This window comes from Rhamphochromis longiceps, linkage group LG15 (genome assembly GCF_057381845.1).
Source record: "Rhamphochromis longiceps isolate RC_006_pf linkage group LG15, R_longiceps_female_GT1.1, whole genome shotgun sequence".
In the NCBI taxonomy this organism is placed as follows: domain Eukaryota; kingdom Metazoa; phylum Chordata; class Actinopteri; order Cichliformes; family Cichlidae; genus Rhamphochromis; species Rhamphochromis longiceps.
Window position 1 is genome coordinate 25,002,567 of NC_140571.1, and position 21,389 is coordinate 25,023,955.

At 38.1% G+C, this 21,389-nt stretch overlaps 2 protein-coding genes across 5 annotated transcripts in view; one reads left to right on the forward strand and one right to left on the reverse strand.

The window, feature by feature from the left end:
- The window catches only part of LOC146652748 (connector enhancer of kinase suppressor of ras 3-like), a 50,964-nt gene extending 46,736 nt beyond the window's left edge, over window positions 1–4,228 (reverse strand). For both annotated transcript variants that reach the window (XM_085381176.1, XM_085381175.1), the window contains exon 1: window positions 3,994–4,228. In XM_085381176.1, coding sequence (XP_085237302.1) covers window positions 3,994–4,045 — 52 coding nt within the window. In that variant the 5' untranslated portion in view covers window positions 4,046–4,228. The remainder of the gene's footprint in view (window positions 1–3,993) is intronic.
- A 6,515-nt stretch (window positions 4,229–10,743) lies between these two features.
- LOC146652749 (serine/threonine-protein kinase D3-like) overlaps window positions 10,744–21,389 on the forward strand; it is a 54,327-nt gene continuing 43,681 nt past the window's right edge. For 2 of the 3 annotated variants that reach the window (XM_085381318.1, XM_085381320.1), the window contains exons 1-2: window positions 10,744–11,025; window positions 14,299–14,959. In XM_085381318.1, coding sequence (XP_085237444.1) covers window positions 14,663–14,959 — 297 coding nt within the window. In that variant the 5' untranslated portion in view covers window positions 10,744–11,025; window positions 14,299–14,662. The remainder of the gene's footprint in view (window positions 11,026–14,298; window positions 14,960–21,389) is intronic. The other variant, XM_085381319.1, reaches the window with a different exon arrangement.

The following is a 21,389-nucleotide window of genomic DNA, read 5'->3' on the forward strand; positions in this document are numbered from 1 at the left end:
TCAAATGTTTTAGTACGACTTTGCTAAACTACAAACCCGCACAGCTTGATGGATTGTCAGAGCATTACGGCTATTGTAGGCAGGAGCCTCGCGGAGTGATACGTACTGTGCTTCAACATAATATTACCGTATTGTGTGTGTATAACCTCTTTTTAAGTTTTGTGGATATTATACATGGTTATGCTGAGGATATGTCGGCCAATTTCCACCAGAAATGCCTTTTTGGTTAAACTGTCAGCAAGGAATTTGCACTGTTACATTTTTATATAACTTTAATGCACATAAAAAAAACAGTTGCTTGTTTAAGTGAAAATACATTGATGGGGGGTTTTTTTTTGCACTAATAAAGTTGTGGAGTTGTAAAGTATTTTGTCTAGTGTCAATTATATCGTCAGTTATCACAAATCTTCAAATGTATATCGTGATAAATATTTTTGGTCATATTGCCCTGCTCTAGACTGATTATTGGGTTGTTATTTGTTTTCAGAGAATGCATATGGTATCATTTATTCACCTAGACACAAGTCTACACATGCCTTACTACAGTCACAAAGGCAATGAAATCCTGTGGGAAACACTGATAAAAAAAAAAAAAACTGGATGTGCCCCCTGGTGGCCACTGAAAGGGATCCATGTTTAAGAGACTTCCTCAATGACTTGACTTTTTAGGCCTGGAAGCTGTCCTTTTTTCTATACAGTCTATGTAAAAAGACAGCAAAACTAAGAGCAGAGGAATAAGAAACCAGAGTGACTGAAAAAATGGCTTGAGTTGGAGGTCAGGTGGAGAAATTCATTGGAAGCCTGCTTGTGATTTTACAGTCAAGATGACTGAACGTACTTTCCATGAAAAGAACCTCTAGCTTGGATCGCATGAGTCGAGCAAAGATACCTAATACACACCCCGACTGCCTTCACCCAGCGGCAGCAATCCACTCTGTCAATACTACAGCAGGATCAGAGCCAACAACACATCTCATTTCTAAGCTTCTGTTTGCCACTTTACAAACTCATGTCTTTTTAACTTTGGAAAATAAAGGAAAATTATCCTGATAACCACTTTGACAGTTAAGTAAACAACTCCATTATTTTCTAAGAAAACAAAACAAAACACTTTGAAGCCTTTCAAATGTAAAATCTGAGGTTTTTCACTGTCATTTGCCATCAAACCATGGGACTGACGCTCACGTGTCTGTCATTCATTTTCACGCAGAACAAAGTCACATAGTCAGATTTGGTTTAATAGCACCTCCAGCATCACGTTGACCTTTTCACCCAGCACATGACAGGAGGCCCACCACTTTACTGCATTTAGCTCTGCACTGTCTTTACTGCTAAATGGCCAGTGCGCATGTGAATGACTGTATGTGTGCATACTGAAGCAAAGCTAGACTGAATGGTTTTCTCTCAGCAGTGTAATAAACGCATACAAACACAGGCTGAGATGCTCCACAATGACCCAGGGAGGTAAAATTACAAATCTTCTTCTTCTTCTTCTTCTTCTTCTTCTTCTTCTTCTTCTTCTTCTTCTTCTTCTTCTTCTTCTTCTTCTTCTTATTATTATTATTATTATTAAAAATAAAAACATAGGACAACTTTTACAGAGATTTGATATTGGTTTAAAGAGTTTGATAAGAATGTCATTACACCTTGGTATGTAAGTCTTTTTTCACTTATGGTATGAATATAAAGACATTCTGGCAGGAAAATGTCCTGCGTTGTTTCTTTTGTTTTGTTTTTAAATAAACAGTTTTTCAGAGTAGGATTGGAATACAGGAAAATGCACAGTAAGGCAACAGAGGCTCACTGACTTGGCTAATTATCCCAGTCTGCTTAGTTTACCTCAGATATCAGACTATTAATACATTAATAACTCCCAGGTTATCAAACTTATCAACTTCAGAGGGGTTAAAAGGTCGAAAATACAATTAAAATAGTTTCCCTGAACTTGTTCCTAAATTTTCCTATAATGGGTCATTTTACACAGGAATTTTCTGTTTTTTTCCAGGAAAGCTACATACTGGCCTTTTAAAACCATGGCGATAAACTGCTTTTCAATAAAGTACTTTATGCATTTATGATGAAAATTGAATAATATAATAAAATTAATAATAAAAACAATAAAATGATAGTCATCTGCTAAGAGTCACGTCCCGGTAGGTTAAAACAGTGTGAGTGTCGTTTTATGGCAGATGTGCTAACAGGTCATGCCTGTTTATTGCTTAACAACACTGTTAGTGATGAATATGAATACTTGGCTCAGTGAATGTGGGAGTGCAAATCCCACAGTCAGTAAACAACACTGTAACCACCACAGAGTGTTTCCTTATCAGACAGTCTGTCAGCCAACAATGTTCAAGTTAAATTAACCTGCACTATACTTGGGATTTAAGGGATTTTTTTGTTTGTTTTAATTTGTGTTTCGACTGTGTTCATTTTTCAGTCACATTCTTAAATACAAACTAAAATTATATTGCAAAATAACAATAATCAAGTTTTCAAGTATATTCTCAAGTAGAATTTCTGCATTCTTACTTAAATGTGCTTTAGAAATGCTTTTCACATAATAAATGTTTCTTATTGCCAGTGTTTATATGACGAGTAACTAAATTAAATAAATTAAAATGTTAGACCTTCCTGAGAATCTTAGGTACCTCTCTTTGCTTAGAAATGTAGCCCACTAAATAGTAACTTCAAACAACAACATGAACGCCACAAAAAGAGAAAAAAACTGATTTGGCTTCACACTGGCTTTTAAAAGTTTCAATGTTAGAGAACAAGAAAGAGAATAAGTTAATATCAAAAAGCCATCGTCTACATAAACCGTGCATTTTATTTATATAGGGTGTTTAGTTTTTTGGTATCAAATGAAAACCCAGCCATGTGGCCATGTAGTAAAATATGAGCAGATATGGTTGGCTTCTATATCCAATCTCAGGGGCTTACATGGTAACCATAGCCTAAATCCAAATATCCAATCAATTCAGGATTATTTTAGCACCATGTCTTTCTCTCTTATGGTCTCTAAACATCACCAGATTTACACAGCATAGGCAAGTTATTGCTATCTAGCCAACTATATATTACTTTCTAACACTGTTCGCCACTGTCGGGGCTAATGCTACTTCCCTTAGTAAATGAGGGTGTTGTTAAGAACACCTTTGTGGCTGCACTTAGACAACTTTTAATACTACAAAATGATTATTTTCATAAATATAAACAAAATGTAATTAGAAATACATTAATATACAATCCACTATCATCTACATATTGGCAAATCTACAAACATGAGAGCCATGCATTATAAACTATTCAACCATGTAGCTAGGTTTACCTGACTACTACAATACTTTTGCTTTTTTAAAGGTAACATATACTTTTATCAGCTCATGGTGTAAAAATCAAGTTTTTTCCCCATTTTTGTTATTTAAGGGTACTTTGCAAACAGGACTGCAAGCTTCCAGTAGTACAGGTCTACTACATCATACACAACACAAACAGAAGTAAAACATATCAATAAAAGGAAAAAATAGTAGAAAACCTATTATTAGATTATAGTAAAATATTCAAACAATTTCAGATATTTTAAGAAAAATTATATTTACCTGTTGTATGTGAATTTAGCTCTGACTAAATATATACATGCTGTAAACTCTTTAAATCTAAAAGCAAACATTCCTCCAAGACACAAGCTTCCCAATTAGCTATAAACTAGAAACGTCTTTAAAAATATTAATTTTTAAAAAGAAAAAAACACACATAAAAGTAGTAGATTTTACTGTTTGCAGTTTATGGGACCGACACTGATCCATAAAGATCAAGAAAACTCCTGCATGACAAGTAGGTTAAGGCCGGGAAAAGCAGAACTTTACAGTTAGCCATTAACTCTCCTCTCTGCCCCCCAAAGAACCGCTAATTCCCTCCGAAAAGTGCCCCCACCCCACTACCACTCCCACCCACTGGATGTAGTTAGTTCCTACTCTTCAGCAGCCTTACCTCTCATCCACTCCACCACTTGTTGCGGGTTCCACTTGCTCACTGCTTCCATTTTTCTCCAAAGCGCTGGGAGCACCAGGGTTTAATTTAACTCCAGAACCAGCGAGACGAATCCGTTAATGGGACATGATTTTATCACAGAAAAGAACACAAGAGGTCCGTTACAGCACAGAGACACACAGTGAGACAACGACCCAACAGTCCGCCACTCACTGACGGACTGCCTGCCTGCTGCTCTGTGGTGGCTGGTTAGCAGCGCGTGGAGCAGGTGTCAGGTTACCATTGCTTTGACCACGCCCCGTTATTCCTTTACCTCCAATCGCATGAGTATATGCGAGGCCGTAGTTAACTTTTGTGGGGAAGGGGGGAGTGTTGTATGGAATGCCATTTATGTCAACATTAAACGATCAGATATATATATATATATATATATATATATATATATATATATATATATATATATATATATATATATATATATATATATATATATATGTGAATGTTTTTGAATACTCAAAGGTTAAAGCATTTAACAGCATTTGAAAGAAACTAATTTTTTATTCTTTTATTTCTTGTGTTTGTTTGCTTTTCTTTTCTGTTTAAATACATATATCAAATGTACAATTAAGCAACAAAGCAACAACAGGATTACAAAAAGCTGATAAAAAATTAAAATAATCAAGCTTTATTGTAATGTGTACAGTACTTAACAAATTTATTAGACCACCACCCAGTGTTATGTATATGCCACAGCTGCCCTAAATATTAGCCATTTCCAATTTATATTTTTAATGTTCTGTACTGCCTAATCCACCACAAACACTTTCCTATATTATAATGCTTCAGTATAATTTTTGCTGTTATCCTTAAATTTCCAAATTGCTCGTGAAGCGCATCATTATTATTATTTTTATTAAGATGCTACATTCCACTTAGTTACTTGCGTGCTTGAATACAAAATTAGTTTTAGTGGATTAATTTTATGCTTAATTATTTTCTGACTTCTCAGAGTATAAAAACTTAAATTCTGTTTATTTGGCATCTAAATAACAATATAGTTTTTAGTGTTAAACATATTTTTTGTACAGATTTCAAAATTATTTGTTTCTTGTTTTTATGGCAGGTGGTCTAAAAAAATAGTTAAACATATATTCTTAGCAGTTCTTAGCACCCTATCAGGGGCTTCATTTTCATCAATACAAAACAGAGATTAACAGGAAAAAAAGAGACTAATCATATTTGCTGGTTTTGTCAATTTCCACTTTTAATCCCAGTTTTCACCTTCACTGAAAATGTCCCAAGCATATTCCAAAATATAATTATGCCCTTTTATTCCTTTAAATGTCATTTTACAGACCTCAGACTTACATTTCGAATTTTCTCTGCACTTTTTTAAAAAGTGCTTTCCCCATCATAACATAACATAATCATAGTCACATTTTCCAGGTCATACTTTAGGAAAATGTTTACAAATGTCAAATTCAGGCATTTTCTCTTTATGTCATATAAAGAAAAAATGCCTGAATTTGACATTTGTAAACATTTTCCTAAAGTATGACCTGGAAAATGTGACTATGATTTGTTTATGGGATGAGAAAATAAGTAAGAAAGTAAATTAGGTAGATATAACTTCTGTCTTTACTGGATCAGGGTCATTTGTTTGTAAATGCAGTTGCTCGGTATCAGTAAGGAACTTAGATAGTGTGTGCCACTGTGCTTTACGTTTATTATTATTAGTCTAAATCATGTACGTACATCACTGTTCTCTACGCTGCTGCTGCTAAATGTCCGTCTCTGTATGTTTGCCATTGGTTTGTTTTTATATTAAATGTCACCATGGACGACTTCCCTGTTATCTGTGTACATGTACTGTACACATGTGTAATAACCATAATCAGTGTGGCCTTTACTTTCTCAACATATTATTATTAGTGTTTCCAGCATTTACGGACACAACTCGGAAAACAAGCTTTTAAAAACGCTGCCCCCATTTTCCGGAATAATCCCAGAAGAACCTGAAGTTATTAGCTTTTTAAGGATTGTGAAAATGTTTCTCTTTGTCAATGCTACTCTCTCAATCTCCATGAGACTTTTACTTTCAAAAAAGTGTATATAGAGAGCATTCATCATATAAAATGAGAGTTTTGAGTTGTTTCAAACCAAGAATGTAGTTGATTAATCTTTAAATGGAGCCTATTAGAAGATTCGCAGCAGCATTTTCAGAGGTGTGAGGTTTAGTCGCTGCATAGCTCGGAAGCTCTGAAGATGAGTTGACTGTCATCCTAAACAAAGACATTTATCATGAATAAGATTTTGTTTCTAAGTGTTTATATTTCTATTTTTCCTCCCATCATCCAGGATATCAGTGTTCATCCCATGTAAGTATTAGAAATATGCCCATTTTTGTTGTGATATAAGAGTATGTATGCTGTTTGCAACCCATAAATGTTTATAACCAAAACAACAACAAGATATGTGTAAAAGTCCAGATTGGTAAAGGACTGTGAGACCTTTATGTCCTTCATAAAGAGGGTGGACACAGAAAATGAAATATGGGGAAAGAACTTTGTTTAGGAAACTCAAGCAATATTTGTCTTGCTTTCCACGCCATTACACCTTTTCATCTTTTAAAATAATGTGGGTGTTGCCTTTGACGGTGTTTTATCGGGTCATGTGTCTCTGGTAATATTCAGTCCACATGAGTTGTGCATGCATTTACTGGAAGTGTTTTCCTACCAAGACTTCTTCTCAGCCTCATATGAAACAAAGCCTCTGCACGGCTGATTATCACATTAAAAATGTTTCTTCTGGCCTGTAATCAGATCTTTGATCTTCTGAGCTCCACAGCAGCTCTGTCATGTGTGCTGGGTGTTGGCTTGTTAGGACTTTTTTTTTCTGCTGATGTTTCCCATGGGAAGAAGAGCTCAGCAGACTCTGCTAACATGGGTGAGAAGTCTAAACCGTAACGATCGAGGAGACAGATGTGAAATGAAAGTAGAAAACTGGAAAGAAACGAGGGTTGCTTATCAAGATGTACAACCACAGTAAGAACCCTGAGTTAATATCTATGGGTGGACTGCGCAGGAGGAAACATGGTGGGGGAAGTTTAACCTTCAGGGGACCTTATTTTAGCACAAAGTTACACTGTGAAAGGTTTATTGCAAATGTGTTTATAATATTATTGCTGTATTCATTTACAATACTTCACAGGAATTTGCACTACCATTAAGATAATTTCATTTACATTATTATTATTATCATATTATTTTTTATTAAAGTTTACTGTAAACTGGTTTACTGCAGGACTAATGTAGTTTACTGTTTACAGTAATACACAGTACAACAAACAAATTAAGCATCAGGAAAAATTATTGGTATTGCACTGTTGAGTGAAACATTGGTGTTGGTATCTGGGTTTGCATCACTAGAACAAATATGTTGTGAAGATATTTTCTGACTTCTTCATGAATAAACATATGGCAGTTTTTTAGAGAACACTGCCCTCTTTTGGCAGAAATTAGACATGACGTTGACTCTGCGTGGAAACAAACTTTACTTCATGAGCCACGTGCAGCCCAGTCTGATCTCGAGTATCAGACAGTAAAATTGTCCCATAATAGCCTGTTTTTATTTATTTATTTATTTTTAAGTCAGTTACTTATTGTAAGTGTAAAAAAGTACTTTTTGATAACATTCACGCGGACCATATATGAGCTTTAAAACAAACAAACAAACAAACAAACAAACAAACAAACAAACAAACAAACAAACAAACAAACAAACAACTTTAATCCACAAAAACATGAGTGGGAAATCCTTTACACTTCCTCGAAACTTTTTTTTTGTAAAGATCTATTTACAAAACAGGTGATTTTTAACCTCAGATAAAGAAAGTAACATTACAATGTCAACACTACATCTCGTTTTTTCTACATTTATTGAGTCTACTATCTTTAAACGTGCATCACAGTATTATTTAAAGTAGAAAGACATAGAATTTTCACATTGTGCTTCCCACTGGACCCCCTCAGAATCAGAACACCACACTGAGGGAACCTCAAAGTAATCCACCAAGTACCAAAAACTTCAACAATAACTCAGTAGCACAATGAAGCTAATGGGCAGCATCACTAGGATAATAAAAGACATCAGCACAGGAAGACAGAATCCTCGAATCCAGACACTTACATTTAAAACAGCTGATTTTGCACTTTACTGCTAATTTCACTCTTTTAAAGAAAGCTGTCATCACCATACTAGCGCTTAGAAAAGCGCTATATAAACGCAATCCATTATTATTATTATTATTATTATTATTATTATTATTATTATTATTATTATTATTATTATTATTATTATTAAGAGGTATATTTAACTGATAAACTGTACATTGTTACATACACTGTTAAGGAAAAGATTAAGAGAAAATAGAAAGGCCAAAAATGTTAACTTCACAATAAAATGAGTACTTTCGATCATCAAGTTGAGAGAAAATTAAAACTCATTAATTACATGTAATAATTAAAATCGTTCTTTTTACATTAAAATACATAACAATAATAAAACATTGTAATGGAGGCCTGGTGAGGGAAAAACGGCTAGAATTTAAGAAATTAAATTAAGAAAGCAACATTCAACTTGGTCTTTAAAATGATCTTTGACCCTTGGTTTACACTGTGTTCCTGTCTGCAAGCTGTTTCCCTCTCAGCTGTAGGATTCCTGTAACAGGGGGACTCAACCGTAGTAACCGAGCCTCTGTGTTTACCCTCAGCCAGCTGCAGAGCTGCAGATAAAGCTGCAGCTGAGACTGGAATGATGTATATTAATATGCACACGGTGTTTCAGGAAGAGACCTGCCAATGCTGCTGTATTTTCAGGCAGACAGCAGCTGTGTAACGTTTCATTAGAACATATTCAAGTCATAAATCTGGGCATTGTTCCCGCAGGAATAACAAATATTTACATTATCTTTATTCATTGCCTTGGTAATATTCATTCAGTTTGTATGTCGGTGTGGTCATTAGCACTTATTGTTTTTTACTGTATAAAGAATCAATGACGTAATGTACTGTTTTTATTAAACACATATACTTTAAAAAATTATTTTAAAGTTGTTTTTGGAGAAGTTTTACGAGACACGTCGTTTAATGCGTTGTTTTCGACAGCGGATGGCGCCACAGAGCCACCTGTTGAAATTCAACAGAATGCACTGAAGCTGCCTCTGAGATTGTCTATGAAGATGAGTCACTCTGTGTTCTAGTAGAGGAAATACTAGACGCTTAGAAGTGTTCCTGGGTTCTTTATATATTTATATATATTCTTTATATATACAAACTGTATATACTTTCTCGATAAAGACTTTTTTGAGGGGGTCTTTGGAAGGCTTGTAAATAAAATTGACCTCTCTGTCTCCCAGAGGTCTGGCAGCGTGAGGGTTCAGACTCTTATCTGGTCATAGGACCAGAGGACGGAGACCTCTGATAAATCTGATGGAGCCACTCTTTCAGTCTGGGGGGGGTTACATCTCCTAATGCTCCTGTCACAGTAAAACCACTTTAGTCTTTACTTTCCACATCTGGTCCAGCTGGTCTTAAACCCCTGGAACTTTCTCGGTTTACTGTCAGCTGGGATTGCTGCAGTTATCTCTACACTGGACTGGTTGGTTAGTCATCACCTGCTTGTCTGTGTGGAGCTGTTAACCACCCTCAGAGGTGTCTCTTAGCAGGACGTGGGACTTGCAATAGATGTTCTTGTATGTTGCCCTAGTTTTAATGTTACATCGGCGAAGTGGAAGGTCAGGTGTTCCAATCCTGATCAAGGCATCCCTTTAGTAGAACAGGACTCCTGTAACAGTGTGGTGTATGGGGCACAAAACTAAAATTGCTGTCTCTTAGCACATGATGTGAATACTGTCTATTTTTAAATATATAAAAAGTTAATTTATGACACAGTGACATTTCTCAAATATAGACATTATGATATTAGCCCAATAAAGATTGTCATTTGATTGGTAGGGTTTGTCTCCATTATTGTAGGGTCTTTACTGTATGATATAAAGCACCTTGAGGTGACCGTTATTGTGATTTGGCGAAGTTATTGCAATAAAACTAAATTGAATTAAATTTTAGATGAGTTGTTTTTCTTTTTTGATAAATGCTATTTTACTTTGAAATCTGACTTATTGTCTCAAGTACTCTGCATTTAAAAGAAAATCACAAGTGATTTATCTCTGTTATGTTAATATTATTTATTAACTAAATTTCTCAAATGTAAAAAGTAGAAATGTTTGTAAAGCAGCATCTTTTCCAAAGTTTGTGCTGAAATCCGGTAATTGCTGTAAGATATTTGTTTTAGTGTTTACGTTAATGGACATTAATATCAAAATAAAAAACTGAAGCAAAGCAGCTCATTTACATCTGTGTGTTTCACATAAAACTATGTAATATATAAAACAGACAGACAAAAGACAATGCTTAAAGTTCAACGTGGTTTGAAAAAGAGTTTTAGCCTTTTCTGATGCTTCAGCTGTTCAGTCTTTGCTTACTTCTCATGAATCTTCACTTTTAATCTTTGTGCTGCAACCGAAGCCATGAGTGCCTGAAATCTCCGACAGGGCCTGATTATGGAGCCTCCATCATAAAGAGCGGGGCTGCAGAGACACCAGCTGTCCGGTCCCTGAATTTCCCTCAGAGTGTGACCTCCTCCTGCCGGTGAGAGCTGCACTTTTTTTTTTTGCCCCTGCGTGTTTCGCAGCTGATAATCATCAGATCCGCATGAAGCTGGAGCTGCTCGGTCGGACTGCGACTTCCCGGGAGAGTTTAGAGAGGAAAGAGTCAAAAACAAAAGTCCAAAGGTCCTTCTGGCTGCTTTTAACTGTCGCTTTCAGTCCCATCGGGACCTGCTGTGGAGGACCCACCGGGTCTGTGTTCCTTAACTCGGCCTTTTTGCGGTCCGAGCTGCCGCTGAATGGGACGCACATTTTCTGCTCGCCTGTGCTGCGATGGAAGCGGAGAAACCACCGGGCTCTCCGAGGTACTTGTGATGCCTTTAACTTCTGTTTTTCATTCGCGTGAATGCTGTGAAAAGCAAACAACCTGTTGGCAAAGTTCAGTCTTGGTGCAGGTTCAGTTAATTCAGAGTTATTTTATCATCTCATAAGTGAGCGAAAATCCAGATGTAGCCAACCACAGTTTACAGAGAGATCAAAAGGAAACGGCTCATATTCATGTGCACGAGCTAGAAGTCGACTGTAATAAATGTTTTAAGTTAAAATCAGAATTTTTACACAATCATGAAGCGGCAGTTTAATATGAGATTTTTATTTCAAGTTAAACATAACAAAACAATATCTTTCATGTCAACAATCAATATTGCGCCGCTTAACTTATTCAAACCAGGACTTTAGTTTTGGCTTCAAATGAAAACTGTCTGTAAATAATGCGATAATCTGACCCTGATGTTCCTGCAGTTTAACTGTTCAAAATGCAGAATTTATTCATAGAAAGTTTCTGTGTAACACTGTCTGAGATAGATGGCAAACAGCAGATGAGCAGTATGGGTCCCTTTATGGTTTGCCAGCTTGCCGGCAGCCACAGTTCCTGACTTTAGCACCTGTTTCAGACGTTATTATGCAATTCAATTCTATAAATAAACTCTGCTTCAGAAGTCAGAAAGTGTCGAGATGATGAAGTCAACTTTTTGAAGTCAACTCGATGGCGCATGTGGAAGCTGTCAGACACCAAAAGCGTCCGGTAATGCTCATCTGCTGTTTAGTCTCTGTTTCATTCATATTGTTATGCAGTGATTGCAATGCTCATGTCCAACTCTGCTTTTTAATATTGGAGCTTTATTAGAATACATGTACATGAATAAGGGTTCAAAATAATCGTTATGTGCTCCTGTCTCTTTAAGGCCAGCCTTCTCTTTAAAGGAACTTTTTTTGATTGGACAGCTTCTGGAAACCTACAGAGGGGCAGCAACAGGCCTCAGTGAGCTTTGTTGCTTGTAGAGACATAACAGAGAGCCATATATATGGGGGGGGAGGAGAAGTCCTTAAGCATGCAGTACACAAAAAAAGGAACATTTTTTATATTAATAATATTATTCAAATGAGATAAATTAAGATAAAGAGTATCTCTCCCTTCAGGTTTATACCCCTTAAAGCGGCTCGCTAGCACCTGAGCACTGAAAGTATGAAGCCTCTGTTGGAGTTGTGCTGCTTATTTTTATTATTTCTGCAAACGAATCAACACAATATTTTATTTTAGGGGCTAAATATGCTCAAACCTTCACCAAAAAGTTTGCACACATGTCAGAAGTGGATAAACCCTTTGTATTTTATGGGTTTTAAATATGAGATCCATATTGTACAGTAATGCCACTGTTTTGCACATGTCTCACTCTGTATATTTTATTTTATATATTTTATTTATTGTTTACTCTATTTAATTTGTAAAATATGTGTGTACACACACACACACACACACACACACGTAGAAAAATATTTAGTATACACATCCAGAAATGCATATACTATTATATATTGTACATATATTTATTAGTTTCAGATGTAGCCATTCTTGTATTTTTTGTTTACATTATTGTATTTTGCACAACTCTGTTGCTTGTGAAGCTCGCACACAAGAATTTCACTCACATGTGCTGTACCAATGTACCTGCACATGTGATGTGACAATAAAAGTGATTTGATTTGATTTGATTTGAGAGGTGCAAAATGGTCCCAAAGGGCCCCCTGAAAAATTTCAATGCAGTTGCCCGGCTGTTTTGCTTTGCATACACGTATGGCATTTAATACACACATCTTAAGCTGTATGGAAAATCCTCTTCGAGCCATGCCTTATACCCAACAAGAAGTCCACTGTTTTTCAAGGTGTATCACAAACTCAACCCAGAGAGGCATCAGCGTGATCTTTGGCCAGTCTAATCGAAACACATTTCTTCAAAGTTTTGAAGTTCTGTGTTAGACTGAGTATATATCTTCTAGTCTGTCTTAAACTTCACATGCTAGACAACTCGGTCATTGATCCAGCTGCGGGACGCCTGCATTACAGTAATGAGTCACAGTCACAGTGCCACCTACTGGCAACAGTAAATCAGCATCATGTGATCCCTCGTACGCTTGTACGTTATGTTTGCGCCGTGTGGTTTTGGTTTTTTTTTCTTTGTTTTTGTTTTTTTTTTTAATCATGTGCAGCAGTGTGATGTGTCCTTCGTGGGTGTTGTATAATGCAGCGTCATGGACACAGGAAGTGACATGTTTATGCAACACCCAAGAAGATTCCAGGCTTTAAAACATCGAAATGGGACCTGTGCTTTGTTTATCTGTGACCTCAGTAAACACTTTCTTGATGAGTTTTTGGGCTCAGTCACTAATTTCAGGTCATATTTAATAAAATTGCTGAAGTTCATTTTGTAAATTACGATCGTTATTAGAGTCAAGAAGGAGGATTATCCAGGATGTGCTCATTGGGCAATGACCTGTAAACTCACGCATCACTAGGTTCGCTTTTCATGCCCAAATTCTCAGTAAGGAGGCTTCTCTGCTTCCATCTTTTCTTTACAGTCAAGTGGCCTTCATGCTGAGGGACCAGTTGTCACTGCCTGCATCTTTAATAACAAACATGTTTATGAAAAAATTTAAAGGTACAACAGAACAGGCTTTTGTGATGGCTACAAGTCATCGGAAGGTTTACAAATTTGTCTTTAACCTTGACATAAACAATTAAAATCATTTACATTTTCATGTAACTAATGACTTATTGAAAATTAGCTGTGCTTAACACACCTGCACAATTTTCTTCTTGCGTTTTTATGGTCATTTATTTTTTATTTTCACATGTATTTAAGCTCAATATGTTAACATAAGATTTCACAATATTTAGACATTCATATTTTGATATTGATGTTAAGAACTGTTCTGCATTTGTTCTGATGGCGCCACATGAAAGGACTCAGCTTTCGAGCGTATATTGTTGTGATGTTTCCTTTCATCTTTCCCAGTGTGCACTGTGACCTTTAGCATAGGTAAAGATGTAAAAGTGTGCCCCCTCTGTGGCATTACACAAACATTTTAAGATGGAATAGCTCAGTTAATCATTACATCATCAAGTTACTGATTGCGCTTTAACCTCTTGAGTATAAACATTTTTATGTAGCTTCTCGAGTAAGGATTTCAGTGCCACCAAAGTTGATGTCTATTTATGTGCAAGTTTCTTACAGATTTTAACGTTTGAGAGATTTTATTTTTTCCTGACTGATTCATCTTTCCTCTGTCTCTATTTCTAGCAGATGTTTTGAGTGAAAGCAGCAGAGACGGGGAAGATCTGCAGCATTTCATCGTTGTTTTCTTGCTCCCGATCAGCAGTCTCATCCAGCAGGTCAGAGGATTTATTGAGGATTTAACCACGTTATAAAACTCTTTAAAGGCGATCTACCCGAGAGCTCAGGCTTTTACTTCAGTCTATTTTTCTTCTGGTTGGCCTCGGAGATGCTCTGCAGTGAGAGGAAGCTTTATTCGCAGGATTTCAGTGCTGAAAAATTGGGACAAGTGATTGGACGCACGATGCTCTGCTGACCATTTTTCTTTTTTAAATTTTGGATGTTCACCTTCGAGGTCGTTCTCCCACCACCACGTCACAGATAGCAGACAATGTCTACCGATAACAGCCCGCCGCCCTTGCCAGCTTCTCCAAGGTCGTTCCATGCCCTACCTCATCACCCGGCCCCGCCCACCCCATCACCTTCTCCCAGCCCGCCAGCCACCATCTGCAGCCGGCTTTCCAACGGCAGCCAGTCGGCGCCCAGCCCCACGAACTCACGGGGCTCGTTCCACGGCATCTCCTTCCTGCTTCAGATCGGACTCACGAGGGAGGCGGTCACCCTCGACCCTGGAGATGTGTCGCTGTCCTCCGTCAGGGAGCTCGTCTGCTCCATCGTGGATCAGAAGGTAAAACCAAAGGGTTTTTTTTCTGTACACTTTCCTTTTTTTCCTCTTTTTTTTTTTTAAATCCACAACCTTAAAGCAGAAGTTTGGAGATTTTAACTGGCACGTCTCACCTTCAGGATTCAAAAAAGTTCACATCCCACATCCACCCATTTAGTTGTATAGAAATGAGGCTCAGCACCTTAGCATCCCTTTGTCCTCCTCACCCCACCCTCAGAGGCTCAGTGCCACACAACTTTCTTTTTACCTTTCATATAAACTTATTGGTCAAAGGTCGGAGTTCAGACACCGGTTGACCATAGGCTGCAGGGCTGAACGCAGCGACACAGGTTTGATTCTGAGCCGAGGCTCTTTGGTGACTGTCTAAACCCACCCTGTTGTCTAATAAAAAGTCCTCAATTTTTTATTTTTTTTTAAATTGATTCGATTCCTTGGATCAAAGTAAGGCTCAAGCATGCCGATGCGGCTTTCCACCCCGGTGTAGAACCCACTCGTTGCTGAGGAAGCCACAGAAGGGAGAGTTTCCAAAACAGCAGGATGCCGGTCTGTTTGCTGTACCTGTACTGATTACCTTAAGAGCTTTAAGGAGAGGGTGCTATTTGGAGGAAGTCATAACAATTATAATCTGTGCTGACCAACAACAATCCCAGCGACTGAGAAAACACAACCCCGGCACGTCTACGTGAATGGAAAACTGTTCTGAAGAAAGTGTTTTCCTCCTCTGGTCAGCCTACAGGAGGAAAACCCACAACGTGTCATTCAGTCTTTTTTATTCACAGCATCAACTTCTCCTCCTTTTTTTCTTTTTTTTCTTTTTTTTGCCTTCGCTGCCCTGCTGGATTCCTCTTTTCTAATCGTCGTGTGTCGAGCCTGTCACATTCTGCACTTCAACAAATCTGAACTTTGGCCGCGATGTCTGCGAGAGCTCGTGAGCTGCAAGCATTTGATTGCATTTGTGGAGGAAGGAGTGTTAAATGTTCTCCTCTGCAGTGATGAGCTAATAACGATTAGTCCGCTGCGTCTCCAGTGACTCTGTCAATCTCTGCATGATCTGCAGCTCCATCATCTTGGTAGTCGTCACTGAGCTCGGAGGCACATGAACTGCTCCTTACCTGTTTCTTGTTAGAATGGCCGTCCAGCTCACAGGGGATTTCCCAAACACACTAAGTGTTACTGTGAGTAGGTACACTCCAAGACAGTCAATTATAGCCTGTCTAAAGAAGTGGCTTAATAATATGAAGGACCATCAAAACAAATGAGAACCGAAGTACCAGGGTGAGATCTTTATAAGGTAGTTTGCAAACCAGGCGGGAATTGCGCTTGTTTAGAGACCGTTGCAAACCCCCACAGGCAAGAAATGAATCCTATGTGGACACAAATAATTATCAGGTGTGTGGACTTGTGCACAAAGCCCGATGTTAATGGTCTGATGCCAAAAAAACCCTTAAGTGGGTCCTTGCGTGCTTGCAGACGGTGATATACAAATATATTAGAGTCCATCATATAGCGACCAGGGCAGGCATCATTCTGTCAGGCACGTCTAAAAATAAAACCAAAAAAAAATTGCTGAAATGTGTCGCCAAATATAAGCAAAGTGGGCAGGCCGACACTGTTGGACACACTTGGGGATGCATTCAACTTTGTGTCAGAGCTTCTTCACAAGCTTCTAGCTTCCGCTCTGAGCCTCACCTTATCTCTCACCATCTGCTGGTTTTCTGGTTTTTACCACTGCTGAACGTACCACCTGCGTTTACATCACTCAGTGCATTTCCCAGCAAGCTACAACACGCACTCACAGACACACATACCCAAATGAACACACACAGTTTGCAGCAAGTTTGCAAGGCATGATGGGTTGGAGATTAAAACCTAGTGATGCTCTCATTTTTGACTTCTTTCTGCAGACGCGTTTCCAGCGCTGGCTGGGTTGTGCGAGCACATCCAGTCTGTTAGGCAGTGTTTGTTTGCAGCTTGTCACTGGCTGAGCTCCCACCCTCAGCAGAGGAAAAGTCTTTTTCACAGGGAATGTCACTTCCTGGTTGGCATTGCTGTGTCAGCGGCTGCACTTCCTGTTTTACAGTCGTGTGTTTGGGGTCGCAAGAGCAACAGGGTGGTCAAAGTGAAAGAAAGTGATAAAACAGCCAGCTGATAGGCTGTATCTATTGTTATTGCGCATAATGGCAACCGAAAGAGTGTCTTTGTTTGGTTTTTTTTGTTTTTGTTTTTGTGTGCACATTATTTGGCCTAAATGCCAAAAAATGTGCACAAAAAACACTGATACGTGCGTACGTCCAGGTCTCACCACTTCTGTGATATGAAGGCACGGCTGTTGTGAGGAAGTTGATTTCCAATTTTTAACATGAAAATGAAGTGACGGGGCTTCTGCTCTCATGCATGCTCACAGTTTAGCCGACAAAATCAAAATCATGTTTGAATTTTTGTTTAAAAAGCTCCACACGGGTGCAAAATTTCTTTAAAATCTCTTCGTTTGTCACTGTCAGGTCTAAGCATTAAGATTTTTAAGATGCTTTCTTTTAATAAAAATTGAAAATAATCAAGTTTTATTTGTATAGCATAACAGAATCAAATAATAAATCAAGAAAAAATATAAGGAAGAAATTCTTTAACAGTTTAAGTGTCTGGGTGTCATCCTTGATCGTACTCTATCCTTCCATTCTCGTATCCTTTATAAGCCTGAGCTGGTCCAGAACTCAGCTGCCCACGTTATGGGTATAACCCACCTCGACTCGCCACATCATTCCTGTTCTGCAACAGCTTCACTGGCTCCCAGTTAAACAGATTTCTCCTACGGACATTCAACCTCACCATCTCTGTTGGACCTTCTTCATGTTCCCACTTCTTCTTGCAGTCTTAGATCTTCTTCCTCCCTCCACCTGACTGTTCCCTCTGCCAGTCTGTTCTGGGGCCAGACCATGAAGGGCTTTAAAAGTAAAGTAAAATCTTAAAATGAATTACAGAAGTTCTGAGGAGCCAGTGTAGAGTCATTAAAACTGGTGTAATATGTTTACGTTTCTCAGTTTTTGTAATGGTGTTTGCACTTTAATGCTTTATGACTGATACTCTTTGGAAAGTCATTACAATAATCTAAACAAAAGGAAAAAACCTGTCACTAAACCTGAGTGTTAAACGGATTCTCGCGGTATTCTTAAGGTGGTCGTAGCAGGTCTTTGTTTGTCAAAGGTGAGATTAGAATCAAATATTTGTTGACAGCTTTACAGCCTACTACAGTGATTTCAAACACGCAGACATGTGTATTTATACCATCACTACTACTTCTGAAGTTTTCAGATAAAGCCACATTTGATAGCTTGTTTCCAGTATCTGCCAATATGTATCATCACACCTACAGCGTTAGTTTTCTGTGGTTTCCCCCACACATAAAAGCATTTTTTTTCATCCCCTCGCTAAGAATCACACCTGTTTAAAGTCTGCTAATGTAGTAAATATGCATGTAATTTGTTGGTGCAGACATTTGCACAGAATTCAAGGGCAAAACTGGATTTACTGGCCTGCTGCAATCAGTGAGCATATGTAGGCAGATATCAGCCGACAAACTGCAAACAAAACATGAGGTCTAGGTGTCACAACCAGTGTTGGTCAAGTTACTTGAAAAAAGTAATCAGTAGCTAATAACCGATTACTCCCCCCCCCAAAAGTAATCCTGTTACTTTACTGATTACTTATTTTCAAAAGTAATTAATTACTTAGTTACTTTTTAAAAACACGATTTACAACCTGAAGAGGTGATAAAGCGATAGATCTTTCAGCCCAATTCTACTTTTTCTGCATAATCCATCATACAAAATGTAATCAAATGGAAAAGTCTCTTTTTAAAACTTGTTTTATTAGTTTTAACCTTTTAACTTTATGCATCAAGCAAAAATTAAATTATATGCAACATTCTCTGACTGGAAGAAATTTGTTTAACATTTAAACCTATTTTCTGCACATTCCAGCACATAAAATAAAATATTTTTGTGTGTTTACACTCAGTCTTTCAAATGGATGCAAGTAAAACACAGCAGAAAATAAATAACATCAAAGACTAGCGGTACTGTTGCTCTATCTTCACCTGTACAGCAGGAGTGGCATAGGCGGAGGTTTACCCTGGTGCAGGTGTGCCGCAGCGGTCAGTGGAAGAATCCGCGAGTTTATCTGTGAATTTCCCATTACGTCGTTGCACACTCGGTGCTTGCTTGGAAGTTTAGGGGTTTTTTTCGCTGTAAAAAGAAGTTTTCTTCCCACGCACAATGGACACTAATGTTTTTGTCACTTTTTATGGAATCAAACTCAAAGTAAGGTCAGTACTTCCACGCTTTAAACGCTGCACGCTCATACTCTCTCCTGCACTCGATATGTGATCCATTGTTGATCTGCACACAGCTGTTGTCACTAACGGCGCACTCGCTTACGTCACTGTCATGAGACATTCTTGCAAAAAAATCACGGTTTTAGTAACGCAGTAACGCAGCGTTCCTACGGGAAAGTAACGGTAATCTAATTACCGTTTTTGCAATAGTAATCCCTTTACTCGTTACCTGAAAAAAGTAATCAGATTACAGTAACACGTTACTGCCCATCTCTGGTCACAACTGAGAAAAAGAAATTGTGACATGTGCAACAGGAAAAGAAGAAGTGGAAACGGGGAAATAAAGTGACTGCAGAGGATTTTTCCAGCTCTTGCAGAATCTTCCCCTCTTCTCTGCCACCTGGGAATCTCTGTGCATCTGCATTTTAAAAAAAATAAATAAATAAAAATCATAGAAATGCATGTAGAGACTGACCTGCTTGCCCGCTCCAGGATGATGATGATGATGATGATGATGATAATAATTAATAATAATAAATTAAAAAAATATTGCAACTACCAAAATGTTTTATTTGCTAAAACTACAGTATAATTTATAGTGTCATTTCTTTCTCTGTCTGATTGAAAACCCAAAGTAGATGTTCCAGCAGGAACGCTTAAAGAGGTGAAGAGGTGGAAACTGGTCTTGTTTGGTTTGTGCCGAAAATGACTCGATCGCTGGAATTTCTCAACCTTTTTTTTTTTTTTTTTTTTTTTTTTTTTCTCCTTTTGCATCCACATCAAGAAGCTGAGAGCTCCGTCTGTGGGCGGGTGGATGCATCTGCTCTGATTTACTGTAGTCCAGCCGCGTGCGTGTGTAGGAGGCCAGAGGAGTCGTGGCAAAGTATAGGGAAGTTCCCCTCCTCTGCAGGTTGCCTTGCTACACCCTCATCCCATGCCACCCTCACCATACACACACACACACACACACACACACACACACACACACACACACACACACACACACACACACACACACACAGTCCCATCCTGGATTGTGAAACTGAAACCGCAGTATTTTTAATCATCACTGAGCAGACGATAAGCAGCGATAAGATCGCAGAGAATTTTGCTCCTGCAGCTTTCAAAACTTTACGGAGCTTTGCAGCCTCCTGGTTTTGGTCTTGCAGCATTTTTAGTGTGTTGCGTCAGCAGCAAGCAAAGGAGCAGCATGTGTGGAGTTGTAGGAGACTTGTATTGTGACTTTCAGTCTTATAATCTGTCACTTTTTCAGAATTGCAAAGAGTCTCCTTTACTGTGAGTGCAATAAGGAACAAGCAGGCCGGGCACAGATGTACTGAAGGGTTGACCAGTTCATCTGTGAAAAAAGGCACCATTAGAGGCTTGTTTTGCTTTTAATTAACTGAATTTATCATCTTTTAGAAAGAACCTTTTTCAGTCACCATAAGTTTACCTATAGTGTTCTGCAAGGTTCGATTTTAGGTCCTCTTTTATTTTCTGATTTTCTACACAGATGGAGTTTTCCTTGAGACTTGGTGATCCTAAAAACCCAGCCTCTGTTTCAAACTTAGTACCTCAAAGTCACAGTAACCTGTCACAATCAGAACTTTTGTGTCAGAAACTCAGGAGTTTGATTTGGTTGAGCTCTCAGCTTTGAACCAACAACATTAATTAATTAAAAAAAAAAAGAAATCCAGACCTGCTTCCTCTACATTTGAATAATCTTGAGAATAACACCAATGCATACCTGGGGAAAGTCATCTATACATTGATCTCTCAGGGTTTGACTCATTGTAACGGACTCCTCTGTGGTGTGAACGAAAAGTCACTCTCGCCTCAAACTGTTTTTCTGCTCTTGACTGATATCTTTTAAAGTACATCTGGGTGTGGAGCTACAGAGAAGAAATATCAGCCTCATTCGAGCAATCGCTCACCTTAGACCTCATGTGGGGTCCTGCTGTCTGCTCCTAAGTCTGGAGCATACTGTTTGCTGTTTGCTAACAGTAATTAGAGGAATTTTCCTTTAAAGACAAATTGGCCATTAATACAAAATGCACAGAAAATACTTGATCTCTATTTTCTTCATTATTTGTGACCACTGTG